The sequence below is a fragment of the Amblyomma maculatum genome, chromosome 3 (genome assembly GCF_055883805.1).
Source record: "Amblyomma maculatum isolate TAMU_Amacu chromosome 3, ASM5588380v1, whole genome shotgun sequence".
In the NCBI taxonomy this organism is placed as follows: domain Eukaryota; kingdom Metazoa; phylum Arthropoda; class Arachnida; order Ixodida; family Ixodidae; genus Amblyomma; species Amblyomma maculatum.
The window spans coordinates 194,576,833-194,593,440 of NC_139346.1; the positions used below are offsets into that span (position 1 = coordinate 194,576,833).

The 16,608-nt window shown below is 44.4% G+C and overlaps 1 protein-coding gene across 1 annotated transcript in view; it reads left to right on the forward strand.

Moving 5' to 3' along the window:
• Nucleotides 1–16,608, forward strand: part of LOC146197325 (dnaJ homolog subfamily C member 11) — a 53,867-nt gene that overhangs the window by 2,702 nt on the left and 34,557 nt on the right. Inside the window, exons 4-8 of the mRNA XM_084599161.1 lie at nucleotides 709–810; nucleotides 4,591–4,658; nucleotides 5,593–5,767; nucleotides 12,620–12,687; nucleotides 13,686–13,750. Of these exons, the coding sequence (XP_084455287.1) occupies nucleotides 709–810; nucleotides 4,591–4,658; nucleotides 5,593–5,767; nucleotides 12,620–12,687; nucleotides 13,686–13,750 (478 nt within the window). The remainder of the gene's footprint in view (nucleotides 1–708; nucleotides 811–4,590; nucleotides 4,659–5,592; nucleotides 5,768–12,619; nucleotides 12,688–13,685; nucleotides 13,751–16,608) is intronic.

Sequence of the window (16,608 nt, forward strand, 5' to 3'; positions counted from 1 at the left end):
CAAAATATTCAAAACATGTAGTTAGCTTACATTCAAGACACCGACGTCTCAGAAAACATGGCTCAGTAGCTTAAAACCAAGGACTTTATTCTATACTTAATCAATGTCTAATGCGAAAAGTGTAAAAAAAATGACGCGCGGGCACGTGGCACTTGGCAAGGCGAAAAAATGAATGAATCCGTACAGAGTGTGTGGCGGCATATTAGGTTAGAGATGACTCACTTTACTCAGAGCCGTGACCATAGCATTGAATTGAAGTCTGCCCGGCCGATTCGGGGCCTTGAAACCTTCCCCCGCACCGCATCTTAATTCGCGGACGGTATTATAAACAAAGATTTGCCATCATGCCAATGTGTGCTGCACCTGAAAGCGCAGCAACATGATATTTCGAACGAAGCAAATTTAAAGAAAATAGTGCGAAAGAGGCGCGAGCCGTAGCTAAACACACAACGATATGCTCCACGTTCGCATTGTTTTGCACCGGTGGAAAGGAGGCAGCCAAAGCAACAAGCAAGAAAAGCAAAAAAAAGCACGTGGAAACACGTGACGGCATTCGGCCGATGGGAGGGTCGAACGCTGAACGAAAGCGCCGGAGAGGAAGCGGGCGGCAATTTTCACATGTTGGTGCTGCTTTTAGTTTATTGAGGATGCTCTAGACCTGGCAGCTTATGATGTTTATGCCTAGATTTCTGTTGTTCATCTCATCAGATTGTTCAGCGTACGAAAACACCACAAGAGATCAGAGAAGAATATGAGCGACTGGCCAGGGAGCAGGAAGAAAGGCGTCTGCAGCAGCGGACAAACCCAAAGGTGGGGAAAGAGAACTTTCAATATTTTGACTTGGCTAACATGCAGAACCAATTTGCATTAAAGGACACATTAAAATTTAATTGTTCTTCAGTTCGCCTAAAACATGCTGTGAATACCATCTGTACTTGCCTTTGTCGCCAAAAAATAAAATCTTATGATACTGGCGTGCAGTGTAATATTTGAGGGACATGGTCAATGTGTGCGAAGAGCCGCCTCAAAACAAAAGGGAGTATGTGCTTACTCTTATAATGCCTCATGTACAGAGGTGTATGAATATTTGAAAATATTAAACAGCAAATCAGATATTCTGTTCAATTCGCTGAATGAATCAAACTGAGCATCTTTAAGATTATTAGAAAAATTGTTCATTTTCTTTAGTTTCCAATATTCAAAATTATTTTTTAAAATTTGAATATGTTCTTTAGTTTTTCAGATGGTTTTAAAATAATGAGTACAAAGTTTTAACAGGGCATGTCATTGTTTTCTTCAAAAACTCATTGATAAACAGGACGCACTCCAATAACGCAAAGCATGCTGCCTCTATCAATCTGCATAGAATGAAGGATATAAAACCGTGATGCTGTCCATTTGTATAGTGCATTCATGCTGTTAAAATATTTTCTTTTTTATTATTATCTTTACCCTCATATGTCCCTGCAGAATGGGATATTACATTGGAAATAGGATGAGTGTTCAAATGAAGAAAGATTCAGTGACAATGTTGCAAAAAATTATGCAGATATTTAATTTGTATTGAATTTAGTTCTTTTTACTGTTTATTTTAATTCTATTCAGTTTTTAACTGCACTTTTCGTATTCACTTCTGTGGCAAAACTAGACTATATATATTTGATTCTTTTTCCAAAACTTACTGTTTACACAACTCTGCGCACACGCCACCTTTGGTTAAAAAATGGGATCAATTATTATTGCCGTTCACCAAAGTTGCGTCGGTTAGGGACTTAAATGCATAAACTTTCATTTACAACATATTTATCATTTAAGCTGTCATAGGTGCAGCAGGGCTGCTTGCATGCCGAAATTGACCCAATGGTCAAACTAGGCTTAAATTTCTTTGTTCATAGTAGTGCACTGGCAAGTGATGAATCAATTTTGAATTCTTCTCTTTACTTACTTATGAACTTGCATAATTTCAAGAAGTTTTGTGGTCCTTAGGCATTTGAAGCCATCACAATAGATAAAGTCATGTTTGAAAATTACTTGTTAAAAAATCTTTTATTCTTTTTTTATTTTTTGGTGCAGAGGCACCTTTATGTTGAAATGCTGGGTGCCCATAACCTTTATTCAACAATTATAATGCCTGAGCAATGAAGCGTCATGAAAGGAACTGTGAGAAAAAGGGTGTAGGCAAGGCGCAGTACAGGATGAGGGCAGTCTTGGGATTAAGTTTATTCTGTAGCAAACCTGTAGTATATCTTCAAACCTGCACAAACGATTTGGGATTTGTGTAGCGCTCAGAAACCTGCCTTTTCTGCACAAACCAATATAAGATATTACAAGATACTTATTATCATGTACATGAATAAAGCAAGTGGTTTTGAGTATCACGATTCAAAAATTTTTTCCATGGGTTTGACAATATATGTGATTGCGTCCACACGAAATCAGTTGCAAGTCTGTGCGTTCCATGCTTTTATCTCACCCACTTCTTTGTGTGATCTCTTCTTGACAACGAACAAGCAACTCACTGAAGAATAGAGGCTTTTAGCAGAGCGGAGACATACTGATGTACACGTATACCGGTTTACCAGACCCCTCCTGCGCAAGCGCAGTGGCCATGATTGTCCCCGCTCCTGTTAGTACGCGTGTGTAGAAAGTGCCCGGTGTCTTTTCGATGGAGGCGAATTGCAAGGCGCCCGTGTATTGTGCGATATCAGTGCACGTTGAAGTACCCCAGGTGGTCGAAATGTCTGGAACTCTCCGCTACAATGTCTCTCATCTGCCTGAGTTGCTTTGGGATGTTAAACCCCATAAACCAAACCAAACTGAAGCCTGCAAGTTCCGACTTCTTCGCACATGCAGCAACTTAAGTTGGCTGGCCATCTTCATTCCTACTTGCCTCGTTCATACCGCACGACCATCTTTGGTGCTCGTCACTCCTTAGCTCACAAAGGAATGCTCGCCACCCAGCAGCTCGTTACAACTCGCTACGTCTGGTCCAGCATCAGCGTAGACATTCGTTGGTGGTAGCACACCTGCCTCAGCTGTCAGCAATCTAAGGTGCATTGCCATACTACAAGTCCTCTGGGCGCATTCCCGTCCCCGGACATCTGCTTCAGCCATCTGCACATCAATATTGTCGGACCTCTTCCACCCAACGGGAATCATCACTACCTTGCTAACCACTAGCTGGCATGAAGTGATGCCTCCCCTGGACGTCACGGCAGAGTTAATTTCTCAAGCACCACTCACTCTTTGGATTAGCTGCTATGGTGTCCCTTCCACCATTACGACTGACTGTGGTTGTCAGCTTGACTCCACATTGTTCCTTAACCTCTCTGACTGTGTGAATCTTATCAAGACAACATCTTACCATTCAGTACCGAATGGTGTCATCGAACGATTTCACCGGCAGTTGAACTCTTCACTCATGGGTTAAACTTTTCCTTCGACATGGATTGCGCACCTTCCTTTCGTCATGCTTGGCATCTGAGCCGCTCTTCGCTGTGACTCTTCCCCCAGTGCCGCCGAGTTTAGTTTGGCGCCACTGTTTGAGTACCGGATGAATTCCGCTACCCCTTTGCTACTTCTTGCCAACCTCTCCTACAGACGTTTCCGACTACACCTGCCATCTTCGCAGCACTGTGCATAATATCGTCCCTCCCCATCCAAGACAATCTCCTTGTCGTGTGTACATAAACCCTGACCTTCAAAGCTGCACACACGTTTTTGTGTGGTCAGCCTTATGCCCCCCTCACGATGGTCCATTCAAGATCCTCAAATGCGCACCCAAGTACATTTTACTAATCCTCAACAGCCGGGAAGATACTGTCTCTGTTGGTCCCCTGAAACCTGCCTACTTCAACTCTGAAGACTTATCTTCCCTTCGATCCAGTCGGCCCACCCCTACGTGTTTGCTTCACAGCAACATTACCTATGCTTCACCATATGTCGCTCTCACTGCTTCCTTGCTAGACGGGGTTCCTGTAGTGTACTAGAACGTATGACGATGGTCCGGCCGAAGACGACGACAAGCGCCAGCTACGCGCGGTGCGTAAGTAGAGAAGATTTGGCATTTTTGCAAGGTGAAAATCTAGCTGCGCACAGTCTCGTTTCCGCCTGTCTGCGCAGCGCTGGTAAAATACATTTGTAGACACCAGGCAGGGATGTCTGTCTGGTTCTTCTATGCCACACTACCATCCAAGGTGCAAAAACATTCTGGAGGTCTACCCGATTTGTTAAGTGGAAATGTTCTCTCAGAAGTACAGGATTGAGTAAAACCTATCTTGGTACGAGGCATGAGACCGCCAAGATCTGTTTCTATACTATGAAAAAGATTGCATTATGTTGTTCATCTTCTGTCCATGTGCCTGCATTTTGGGATTTCTGCCATGCGCATGCCATTTTCCATGTTCCTTTGTGCTGTGCTGCTGCATTGCATGCCTATGGGTGAGGGATGCTTGCCCTCTGAATACAGCGCGTTTATGCGATGCAGTGTGTGTTCCCCCACCACTGACAAGTTTACGGTGCATGGCAGGTCAGAAAATTCCACAGTATGGAAGCATAAGGTTGCTTCACTCTGATTTTCCTTTCTTGCAGGGAACGATAAGCGTAGGTGTTGATGCCACTGACATTTTTGAGGCCTACTACGACGATGACACGAAAGGGTGAGAAACCTGCGTGATTTAGATTTTTCTGCCTTCTGTTTACTGCCTCGCCGTAGTGGCTTAGTAGTTACGGCACTTGGCTGCGGCAAATTTTCAACGGAGGCAAACGGAGAGGCGTCCATGTACTGTGCAATGTTAGTGCATGTTAAAGAGCCCCAGGTGGTTGAAATTGTTGGAGCCCTTCACTATGGTGTCACTATGGTGTCCCTGTTTGGCGGTCATTAAACCCTATAAGCGAAAACATCTTTTTGTTTACTTGTATGCTGTTACTCAAGCTCATACCACCTAGAGAAAGTGCCCTACAGGTTGTAGGAGGCACACTTATACAAGGGACAATGTGGACAAAGTTATGGTCTGTATTTATAATTGCCCCGTTCTAGTTATAAGCAGAATTTTTTTTACTGGAAAGAAAGGTTTTTGCAAGTACATTGTCACCACTGACTGCTCCCTAAAGTGAACTGCAGTGCCAAGGCTGTTTGTTTTTGTTTTGTATGCGAATCCCTGAGCATTGCACACAGTGCCATGGAGACAATGCCTATGGATTTTCTTTTACTCGTGATGTCATGAGATTGAATTGAGTAGCAGAAAGAATCTGTTTTAATTAGAATTTTCTGATCAATAAAACAATCTTTTATTTGCAAGCAAGTGTCCGTATGACCAAAGAGAGCCACTGATTTGATACTTGTAAATAAAAATTAGGCAGATTTCACTTTTTTCTCCCTTTGACAAAATGAGAGTGAAATTCGGAGAACACAAGGTTTGCATGAAAGGTCCAGGATTCCATGCTCATAGCTTAGCTACTCCTTCTTCTATGGAGGAGACACGATTCTTTTATCAATGTTTTCATTAGGTCTAAAGTTTATCAGGCTATTAGTATGCCTATATAGTATTCTTTGTTTCAGCACTAATTGGTCCTTGGCCTATGTTATGCCAGGTCTTTCCCGCAATTGGAAATCAACAGCATGGCCATCAACCAGTCCATTGAGGCACCACTGAGTCTAACTGACACCATCACTCTGAGTGGGAATCTGTCCACACAAAATGGAAACGGCAGTGGGAACATTGTGTGTTCCTTGCGGCATGTCGTGTCGCCATCCATGTGGTCGGAGGTATGAACGGGTGTATCCTATTCCCTTTTGTTTACCTGGACATTTGCACTTTTGACTATATAGGCAGGTAAAATGATAATACTAGTACTAACATATCTGGACATTCATGTAGCGTCATTTCTGTTCCCTTGTTGCTTCTTTTTTTGTTTGTTTTTATGTTTCCTTTTTATTTCTTTTAGTATTTAAACAAAAATGGCAGAGTGGAAATTCTCATAGCCTGCATTAAAGTGCTGATAGGTTTCTTGTTCACAGTAGACTGTGGTGCTAGTAAATAATTATCACTTCCGTGTTCCGCGTTAAAGATGTGCATAGTAGTGATGTGCAAATCCAAATGTTAAGCAAGTATACGCACCCAATTTTTGTTTCGTTTTTCTTGTTGATGATGCATAACGCATTACTCTACATGGATCACCAATTTGGTTTTCATCTATGACTACTAAGTTATATATAATTGAATTTTTTTCTCAACTATTTCGGTTTCGGTTTCAACGGCAAAGCAATAGCTGTGATGTCAAGTCAAGTCTATGTCACGTGAGAAATGAAAAGAAGTGATACAATTCGTGCTTCTTCACTTATTGTGATCCTTACTCTTGAGGCAGGCTGAATTTAGCATTACAATGAATTAAAACTACAGAGGAATGATTATATAGTTATTTTTTCATCCCTCATATGACCTAGACTTGACTTCGACTTCACAGCCATTGCTCAGCTATTCAGCTATTGAAACCAAAACAAGTGAGAAAAGAAATTTGATAAACTATTTATTGGTCATAGACAAATATCGCGTGGCAATCTTTGTACTGTAATGTCTTATGCATAATTACAATAACACAAACCCAAAAACTGGGCGTGTATACTCTTTCAATGTGGTGTCTCATATGGAGTATGCTGTGGTAAATGACTATCACTGTCATTTTATGCATCATGTGCAAATGGTGAAATAGGGAATAACAGAATGAGACATGAATGTGTAAAGAAATTGATTGTTAGTTAATGCTTAGGTACTTCTAAGACTTTGGAGAAAGATTGGTGTGAAAGGAAGGCAGCATATACAGATCTAATTTATGTCCATGAAGGTTTGCAACACTGTCTGCAGATGTATAAATACATGCGTATGGGCAATTTATACGTCTAGGCAAGCATCAGGCTGTTAGGTATCAAATACTTTTAGCTCCCATTGTTGACGACTTTGAGGTAGTATCAAGCCAAAAATGAAGAGCCAACATATGGGCGCTGATTTGCCCTCATCCAGGCACTGATTTCCCTTCGTCTGGGTGCTGAAGCGGTAACATCTGGTCACCAAACGAGATTTAACGAGATTAGTCCTTCTTTCTCTAAGACTTTCACGCCCTCCCCAAAGATAGCGGCACAGTGCCGCACACTTGCACGCGTAGAACGCCGCCCAACGATGGAAGTCCAGGTGGCGGCAGATCGAGGTGCGTTCGGGCATTCGGAATGCGCGGCTTCACCTACATTCTCGTCAGGCCAGCGTCACTTCATGGCCACATACGCTTTTGCATTTCAATGCCATTACTGTCATACCTGCTCAAGCCAAGCAATAGAGCCTGATGAAAGGAAAGGTAGGAAGCAACTTGCGGAAAGCAATTGCTTTGCGTGATATATAGCTGCAGATGAAGACTGCTTGCCCCTTCCAACAGCGTGAATTTGCCCGTAACCATTTTATGCTTACATCTACTCTCGATTACGGGAGGGGTGGTAGTTATCTTTGTCCCGTTATTTTTATCTCCATGACAGCTACAGTAGTGGGCCAAAGGCAGATTGCAAAGCCTAGTGCCCAGAAAAAGTTCATTCTGGCCACATTTAAATCAGCGAAAAAAATTGGAGACACTTAAGCTCTGCCTTGAAGGGTGTGGCACGATAGCAATAATGGCTCCCGTCTGCAGCTCTTTTTGCTGATATTCCTCTCGCTTACCATATTTACTCGAATGTAACGCGAGTTTTTTCCAAGATTTATTCCGCTTAATGTCTACCCTCGCATTATAATTGAACACTGCTCTTCGAATGGCCTAAAGCAGTGCCGCGGTGCAGCCATTTTGAAGCTATCAGCTCGGTTTCCGCAGTTTTGCTATCTTATGTTGGCAACATGGGTACCACGGAAGCCAAATTCGTCTGGAGCACTTCGAGGAAGGGATAAGGGTTGTACGACATATACCCGCTCTGGTGTATGCGGATGACTTGCAGTGCTCTCAGGGTCACCCGCAGAACTACAGACGCTCCTGGACATTTCCGCATCAGGAATGGCGGAGCGTCGTCTCAGTTTCAGTGACACGAAATGTGTAGTGATGGCCTGGGGCGAGGGAGACCACCACAGCGGATCCACGTGGCAGATTCAAGGGAGACCGGTCACTAGAGTAGACACCGCAAAATACCTCGGAGTCAGATTGTCCGCAGGAGCAGACTACCTGGGACAACATGAACGAGAACTCAGGGGGAAAACTGCTGGTTACAGGGGTGTACTGGGGCGCCAGGCACTTTGTTCGTTTAACCGGTACGAAGCGACGAGAGCGCTTTGGAAGATGGTGGCAGTACCAGCCCTTACATATGCCAATGCGGTACTGTGCCTGTCGACGGGCACCAGGGAAGTCCTCGAGCGCCAACAGAGAGCAGTTGGCCGATTAGCGTTGGGGGTGCCACGGCACACAGCGGTAGAAGTAGTGCAAGGAGAGGTGGGATGGTCTTCATTCATGGCGAGAGAGGCGGTGGCCAAGACAAGTTTTGAGGACAGACTAATGCGCCTTCGCCTGGCTCATCAAATGTGGGCATACCTGGTCTATACAGGGAAGTCTACACGGTGGACTAGGCGCACAGCGAAGCTGCAGTGACGATACAAGTTGCCAGCGGTGTGCCTTGCAAATGCGAAGGGGGCCCAGAGACCGGCCGGGAGCAGGGCGAAGAATATAAGGGAGGAAGTGAGGGCAGCTGAAACAGCGGAATGGATAGCCGCGGTCGGTGGAAAGTCATCCCTGGCCTTCTACAGTTCGCAAAAAATGGTGATCCGCCCGGAGCCGTGGTATGAAAACTCTCTGGGAAGCGGTTTGCTGGCTGAAGCTCGCTGTGGGGCACTGAGAACGCGACAGTGGAGAGCTAGGTTCACTGAATGCCAGACAGCATGCGCCATCTGCGGGGCTGAGGACGAATCCATGGAGCACGTGGTTCTTCGATGCAAGGACATCGTCCCAGTTCCGAGGGTGACGTCGCTTCCAGAGGCACTGGGTTTCTCCATTGGAGCGGGTACGGCGGCAGTGGTAGAGGTCACTAAGAGACGCCTGGAGGGTTGGTGGGCGCAGCGGCCGGAGCGAAGGGGAGACATGAGCGAGTGGCATAGTGACGGACAAAAGTGGTGTGTGCGGACAACCCGTAAACGTTTTGAGCTTTTTTTTCTCTTTCTTCTTTCTCCCCCCCCCCCCCCCCACCCCCTTTCTTTTCTTGTTCTTTTTTTTTGGCCAGATTCAGCTCAGACTGTGATGCTGTGATCGCCCATTCCAAAGGGTGCGGCCCCACCGCCATCGCCATCGCCAATTAGGCCAAATTGCACTGGAGTATCTCTGGCGGTATACTCCAGTGCCAAGCATACCACCACTAAAGAAAACCTCTACGACAACACACGAGGTAGCGGGCTGCTTTGCGAGGCACGGAGCGGCGTGCTGCGCACAATGACAATACGAGCCAAATACACCGAGGGCTTGGATACCCGGTGCCCCAGGTGCGGCGCGGCCGACGAGACCATCCAACATGTAGTGATCGAGTGCCCAGAACTGCGACCCGCCCCCACTACAACAGCGACAACACCAACGGAGGCGCTTTTGACAGCACTCGGTCTACAGTCGATGTCACTATCCGAAGAGACTAGGGTAATCATGAGAGCAGTGGAGACGACAAAGCGCCGCCTCGAGGACTGGTGGCGCAACAGAGAAGCCTGTTAAATTTCTCTCCTGGCCTGATCCAGAACTTTGTGATCCCCCGATAGAAAGGGGAATGGCCGCATCAGCATCATCAAATCTCCATCCATCCAAAGCCAAATCGTTCTTTGTGTTCGTTGCAATCTTGCGCTCAACGCGTGGTGTTCTTGTGGCGCCTTTCGCGGTGTTGATTCAGTGCACACGATGCAACGCGTCGTGCTCAGTACGACGCTCGTTTTAAGAGAAACGCGATCTTGTTAGCTGAAGAGCTCGGCAATTCTGCTGCAGCTCGAAGACTTGATCTCAACGAGTCAACCATCCGCGGGTGGTGGCTGCAACGGGAGGGGCTTTTTAAATGTGAGCCCGACCGCAAAGGATTTCGTGGGCCTCGCCACGGCCATCACGTCGAGCTGGAAAAAAAAGTGGCGGACTTTGTTATCGAGCAGCGCAACCGTCTCATGGGAGTCAGTGTCGAGCTGATCCGTAGGAAGGCTAGAGACGTTGCTCGGGAGATGGGTATACCCTCGGAGAAGTTCAGGGCATCTCGTGGATGGGCCCAACGGTTCATGAGAAGGAATGGATTTTCTCTGCGGCGAACAACATCGATACGGCAGAAGTTACCGGGAGACTTTGAAGAAAAGCTGCAGGAATTCCAGCGCTATGTGATCAACTTGCGCCGTTCGTCGAATATGCCATTGGGGCATATTGGTAACGCCGACCAGACTGCGGTGTATCTGGACATGCCGATGGCCACAACTGTTCACAGTGTAGGTGCCCCAGAAGTCCGTATTAGGACCACTGGGAACGAAAAAACGAGGTTGACGGTGATGCGGGCGTGCCTAGCAGATGGCCACAAGCTGCCGCCATACATAATTTTTCGGCGCAAGACTATGCCGAAGGAGGTGTTCCTGAGGAATGTTATCGTCCGCTGCCAGGAGAAGGGGTGGATGGAGGCATCGCTGGTGCTCGACTGGATTAAAACCGTGTGGTGCCGTTGACCAGCTGCGCTTCTTCACCCAGCATCAATCCTGGTGTTGGATTCATTTCGCGAACACCTGACTCCTGATGTGAACAAGAGGCTGGAGAATACAAAAACTCACCTTGTAGTTATTCCCGGAGGCATGACCTCTGTGCTGCAGCCAGTGGACGTCTGTCTGAATAAACCGTTTAAGGACAGGGTACGGAAACTGTACAACGACTGGATCTGGGAAGATCAGGCTCTGACGCCCTCCGGCAGAATCAAGCGACCGTGCGCTTCTCAGACAGCTGAGTGGGTGTCTGCCGCGTGGTACAGCCTGCCTCACGACATGGTCGTTCGTTCAAGAAGTGCTGCATATCCAATGACCTCGATGGCACAGAGGATTACATCGTCTGGGAGGTCGACAGCGAAAAGGAGGACTCTGTTTCCAAGAACTCTGAGTCCGAAAGCGAGGGAGGTAAATAAACATGTTGGCCACGATGTTCATTAAAGGTACTTTGTTTTGCGTCTGTAAGCCTCGCGTTATATTCGTGGTTTTATTTTTTTCCCACTGGGCAGCATTTAAAGTCACCCCTCACGTTACATTCGCGGTCGCGTTACATTCGAGTAAATACGGTAATTGATTTCTCTATTAGGTATCATATCATACATACTCCTTAAAGTACAGTTGTAATCTACCACATTATGTAAATGACCACCCGACATGGATATGAAGCCCTTTTTTTTAACCCAGCCGTACTAACGTGCCTGCATGATCTTGTAACTGAAGGGACTTGGGATCCAAGAGTCCCAGGTATGATGCCCATCTCACCCTTCTGTCTCACAGGAGCTACATGACCGTGTCATATGATCTCATGACGTCACACAAACTGAAAAAAAACAAAAAAAAAAAACAACCAGTGCTTAGCCATGTTACTTGCCAAATCTCACCTGACAGAGGCACACTCGTGATTTTTCATTCGCAGTGCCGACAATGTCAGATTTTATTACGAATCTACTCCGCCTTGGGGGAATTCTCCTAAATATTCGACCAAACAGTGTCAGATTTTCTGGCGAACACAGCCTTTAAACTGCTGTCACATTCAAAGGTAACTGCCGACAGTTCTGCAGTACCACATATGCGTTAACCGTACTGAAACATGTGCAGCTTTTGTATTTGGCTTCTGCATTGTGCTCACACTGCATTGATTCACACTGCATTGATTTTTCTGGCATTACATTCTGTAATTTCTTCCAACATTTTCATAGTCTCAACAGAGTTAGAGTACTGTGCAGGTTTAAGATACAGACGTGATGAGCTTCATCAAAATGGGAGGGTGTGATCATACTCCACCCCAGTATTGAGATTCTTCATGTAAAGAAATACTGTTTGTGTGAACTGGTGTTTACTTTTTCAATCAGATAGTATAATTGGATCTAGGAAATGCTACTGTTTTATGAGCAAAGAAGAGATGCTGAAGCTTTCTTGCCCCTGATGAACACCCAAGCGGCTCCTTGAGGGAAGGGAAGAAGCGTGACATAGTGTAAAAAGGCTGTGAGAGAGAATGGTCGTGGAGGGCTCCTGATTATTGCAGCCTACCTGGGCCTCTCTAAAATGTAATGCCATCTCTCAAGACAAGGTTTTTGCCTCCATCAAAATATAGCTGCTATGGCGAGAATATGCACGTCTTATTTGAAGTCCTTAGCATTTACATACACCTGTCACAGAGCCAGCTTTCTGTAATAAAACTTCAGTGCTCTCTACAGTTGCTGCGATTTTTCATTTTGATGGATGTCGCACTGGATTCGTGTGTTCAACATGTGAAGCTTCACCGAAAATATAGTGTGTCCTTGTCCATGTTCTTTTGTCTTTGAGCTCGCAGTGTTCCTGTTGGAATGCTTTTGCTCTTCACTGTTTCTTTTCTTTATGCCTTCTTGCCATTTCTTTCTTTTCTCTCTGAACACTGTTCACAGTTTGAAATCGGCGCTGGAAATGGCCTGGTCTGTGGGGTCAAGGGCTTCAAGACGATCTCTCAGAGAAGGTCAGTAAGGCTCGTTGATTGACCTTGTAGCCTGTTAATCCTCCTTTTCTTAGATGATGTTTGGCCTGCCTATCTAGAGGCCTGCAGCATGATTCATAGTTCCTGCAGAGATGGGGCATGTGCACATTAACCACACACATATCCTTTTCTTCGAAGAACTGCACTGTTCTTTAAAAAAAAGTTAACGGTCATATTGTTACTCAGTTCATTTGCGATACTAATGAACCAGCAAAAATGTTTTGCTGAAGTTTTTGAACTGGTTGTTATTTAAAACGGTTTATCCAGACGTTCCAAGTAATGGACACTTTTGTTGCTGATCATTTGGTGATAATCGTACTCTGTCACCTCTGACGACTGGACCTTAACTAGTGAAAATTTTCAATTTTCTATATTCATCAAGTGCTTATGCTATTTTTTTGCGTTGTGCTTCAGTTCTCTTTTTATTTTGTTAAAGGGCAACTCCGGAGGTTTTTCGACATTCGCATATTCAGGTAAAAAGTTTACTGTAGGTCTTTCTCTTTGCCCTGAACGCATTCTACCAAATTTGGGGGCCGTGCGATAACTCGTATGCGCGCAACTCGACCCTAAAATTTGCCATTTTTGGGGCCTCAGTTTAGGCGTTTGTGACGTCGCGAACATTATACCACGTTAATGCATGCTCCCAGCGTGATCATGAAATTTTAAGGCCTTTATTAGGCTATCTCAGGCATTTTATGTACTGCGTCACGATTTCGAGACTTTATTTCCACCATCCAACATGCATTCATGTTTTTTCAATGCTGTTTGGAATGTCATCGTTTCACTCAAAACGATGAAAAAACCCACAGGAGTTGCCCTTTAAGTGCTTGCATGGAAAACCTACACTGTCAATAGTTGTACCCCACATGTAGCAGATCACCATACTTGGCATACACAGTTTTTATATATTATACATTTATTTCAAGCTGCTTGTGCACTGGTTTGCATATACTACTGCTTTCTCCAACTCCTGTTTCCAGTTTTGCATCTGCTCAAGGAATGCTCCAAGTAACGCCAGTTGGCTTGCGTCCTGGTGGAAATCTTGGTAAGCGCTCTGTTCTTAGATGCTTTTTTAAAGTTTGTAGTGATGTGCATAACACTGTAAGGGTATGCATATGATGAAAGTTTTCAACGAGCAGGCTGGTGTACCATCGAGCTCGGTGCGAGCTACAACAAGCAAGGTGGGGTAGCTGCTTGACTTGACTGAAGTCAAGCCTCAGGACACTCAAAATTTACACGTTTAAGGGTTTAAGCACCGAACGAAGTGTACCTAATATCGATTATATTGGACACCCCATGTCAATTCTGTTGTTTAATATAAAATAGAAGTCTTCGTTAGTTGACTCCGGTAATAATGTGTAATAATAAACTAGTGTAATAATGAAACACCACTTGAGCAATGTAAATTCTATTTTCTTGGTGACTGTTACATTGCGTTATGTTATGCACTGTGTTTGCATGGGAGGATTCAAAGGACAACCCACGCACTTAGATGGTCTTTTGTGGCTACCAACAAATCATTGTTGTCATTAGTAATTAGGGGAAGTTTTTTTGTGCACGCTTAGGAAGTTGTTTTGCCATTTTTTTCTCCTGTTGGCAACAGTTACTATCAGGTGTCTGTTGCTGCTCATGTCACTGTGTGTCTGTGCCGTAGGCAGTTAGATGTTTGTTCTTCAATCAACCTGTCACCTTTGCTCAAGCTTACCTAGCATAATGGCTTTCTGATGAAGCCAGTATGCTTGCTTTCTCAGACTGTTTTTTTCTTTCCTTCTCCCGCTTATCACATCAGTCTCACTTTTGATCAATTGGAATCTACTGTATTCAGTACATTATTTGAAGCTATTCAAAAATGGGCATTTGCAGTTACTAATGTTGGGGTACTTTACTGTTCCTTTTGTATATCAAGTGCATTCCCAATCACTGCACATGATGTGAAACATTCTGTAAGCTCTGTTAGCAAAGCTGTATTCTTAGTATTCAACTCAAGTTTGAAAATGTACTTTTTCAGACTTCTAATAAAGTTTTTGTCTATTCTTTGTAGCATTGAGATCATCTCACTAAGATAAGAGTCATAATTGTATATGTTTCTACTCTTGCCTCAACTACTTATTCTATGCTTTATTTAGGTGAAGCGTACAGTATTAGCGTCACATTAATTGTAAACAGCAAAGTAGGAAGTTCCTCACTGGAGCAAATAAATACCAGAGCAGTTAGTTTTCACCTAGATGGTGTGATGACTGCTCTGTTGAAGCAACAAAGAGACACTGACAACCAATGAAATTGGTCTGTATAAGTTCATTACTACTTTCCGATGTAAACAAGCTAGTACGTATTTTATCTCCAAATAGTCTCTTTTACAGCACGATGAGACAACATGGAAAGGGAAGATGCAGGACAGTGTTAGACTTCAGCGGGGCTTTATCGCATGGAAACGTGCAGAATATGTGCATTCCGGTAACTATTTGTTGTTTTGCCACATGATACAACCTTCCATATCTGTCTAGAAAGATGCTTTCACTCCTGCATGGAAGATTGTCGCAAATAGCGACACAAGCTAGCCCATTTCCAAGTGATAAAGCACTATAGAAGTGTTGCACTGTCCTGTGTCCTCTCTCTGTGTCGTCTAACTGCGCTGGCAAAGACTCGGCAAAAGACTACCAGTCAGCAAGCCCAGTTGGAAATTTCGCCAAAAATAGGGCTTTTATAAACTAGGACTTGAAGTTAAGGTGTCGCTGCCATCAAATGTCTTTGCGAGGAAGCTGTGGTGAGGTTGAGGCCATTTACTCATTCAGATCTTTGAGGTTATATATACTCTCTTTTACACTTAGCATGTAATGTATGGAAGGTACCAGTAAGGACGAAAACAAGTAAATGGACCAAGCTATTTCCTTTTAAAAATTTTCACGTGCTGCATAATTGAAACTGTCAGTCATGGTATGTGCAAACTGGTCGCAGATGCCAGTGCCTTTTCACTTACAAATATTGTTTCCTTGTCTCCAGTACAGGGGGCGTGATTTTAACTTGAAGGGAAAAGCGTGGTTTATTCACTTATGTCCGCGCCTGTACATTACTAGCAGGCCCATAAAAGCATACTGCTCATGCTTCTTAATGATGGTTTTCATGAAAAGATGGAGAGGTATAGTACATCAGCAGAATCCTTACAGACATGGCACATGTATTTGCTAAAGCATATGGTACACTTTTTTTTGCTTTTCATGACATCTGGGAACTGTGTCTTGTGTCGAAGTTTCGAGGCTGTGTAATTTAAATTGCCATATTTATGAAAAATATAGTGTATGCAGCGTCTTATTGGACTTCACTGGAAGTTGGCACGATTCTTGGAAGCACCGATAGGACAGAGCATCATTTGAGGCATGTCCATCTTCACAGCGCGCATTTATTTTGGGGATTTTAAAAGATGCTAGGGTTATAACATAGTGGAGTTGAGTAGTACGCGCGAAAGCTTTTGCGCACAGATGGAAGCTGTGCTGTGCACTGCACAGCACAAGAGTGTGTTGCAGTTTAACATGCGGGATGATCAGCTGTGGTGATAGCTACGAGATTCCGTACTCTTATCTTACAAGAATTTCCTGGGTTTGAACCCACTTCGACAGGTTTCATTTTTTTTTTTTCTCCAGAGCTTTCACACAAGAATTATGGCTGGGTTTGATCCTATATTAAAAGATTTCTTCAAAATGATGTAGCATATTTTGTCACACTCTTGTGCAAAGCATCCACTTGTTTGTTAATGAGCAGACTTCCTCTGCTGGTACTGTGTGAAATGTTGAAAATATTTTGGGCAGTTTTATTTGCATGCATTTCCACATGCTGCGCTTACGCCCCATACCCCTGGTGGGGTGATTTCCACGCACTCATATTACAGTGTTTTAAAAATAGATCACC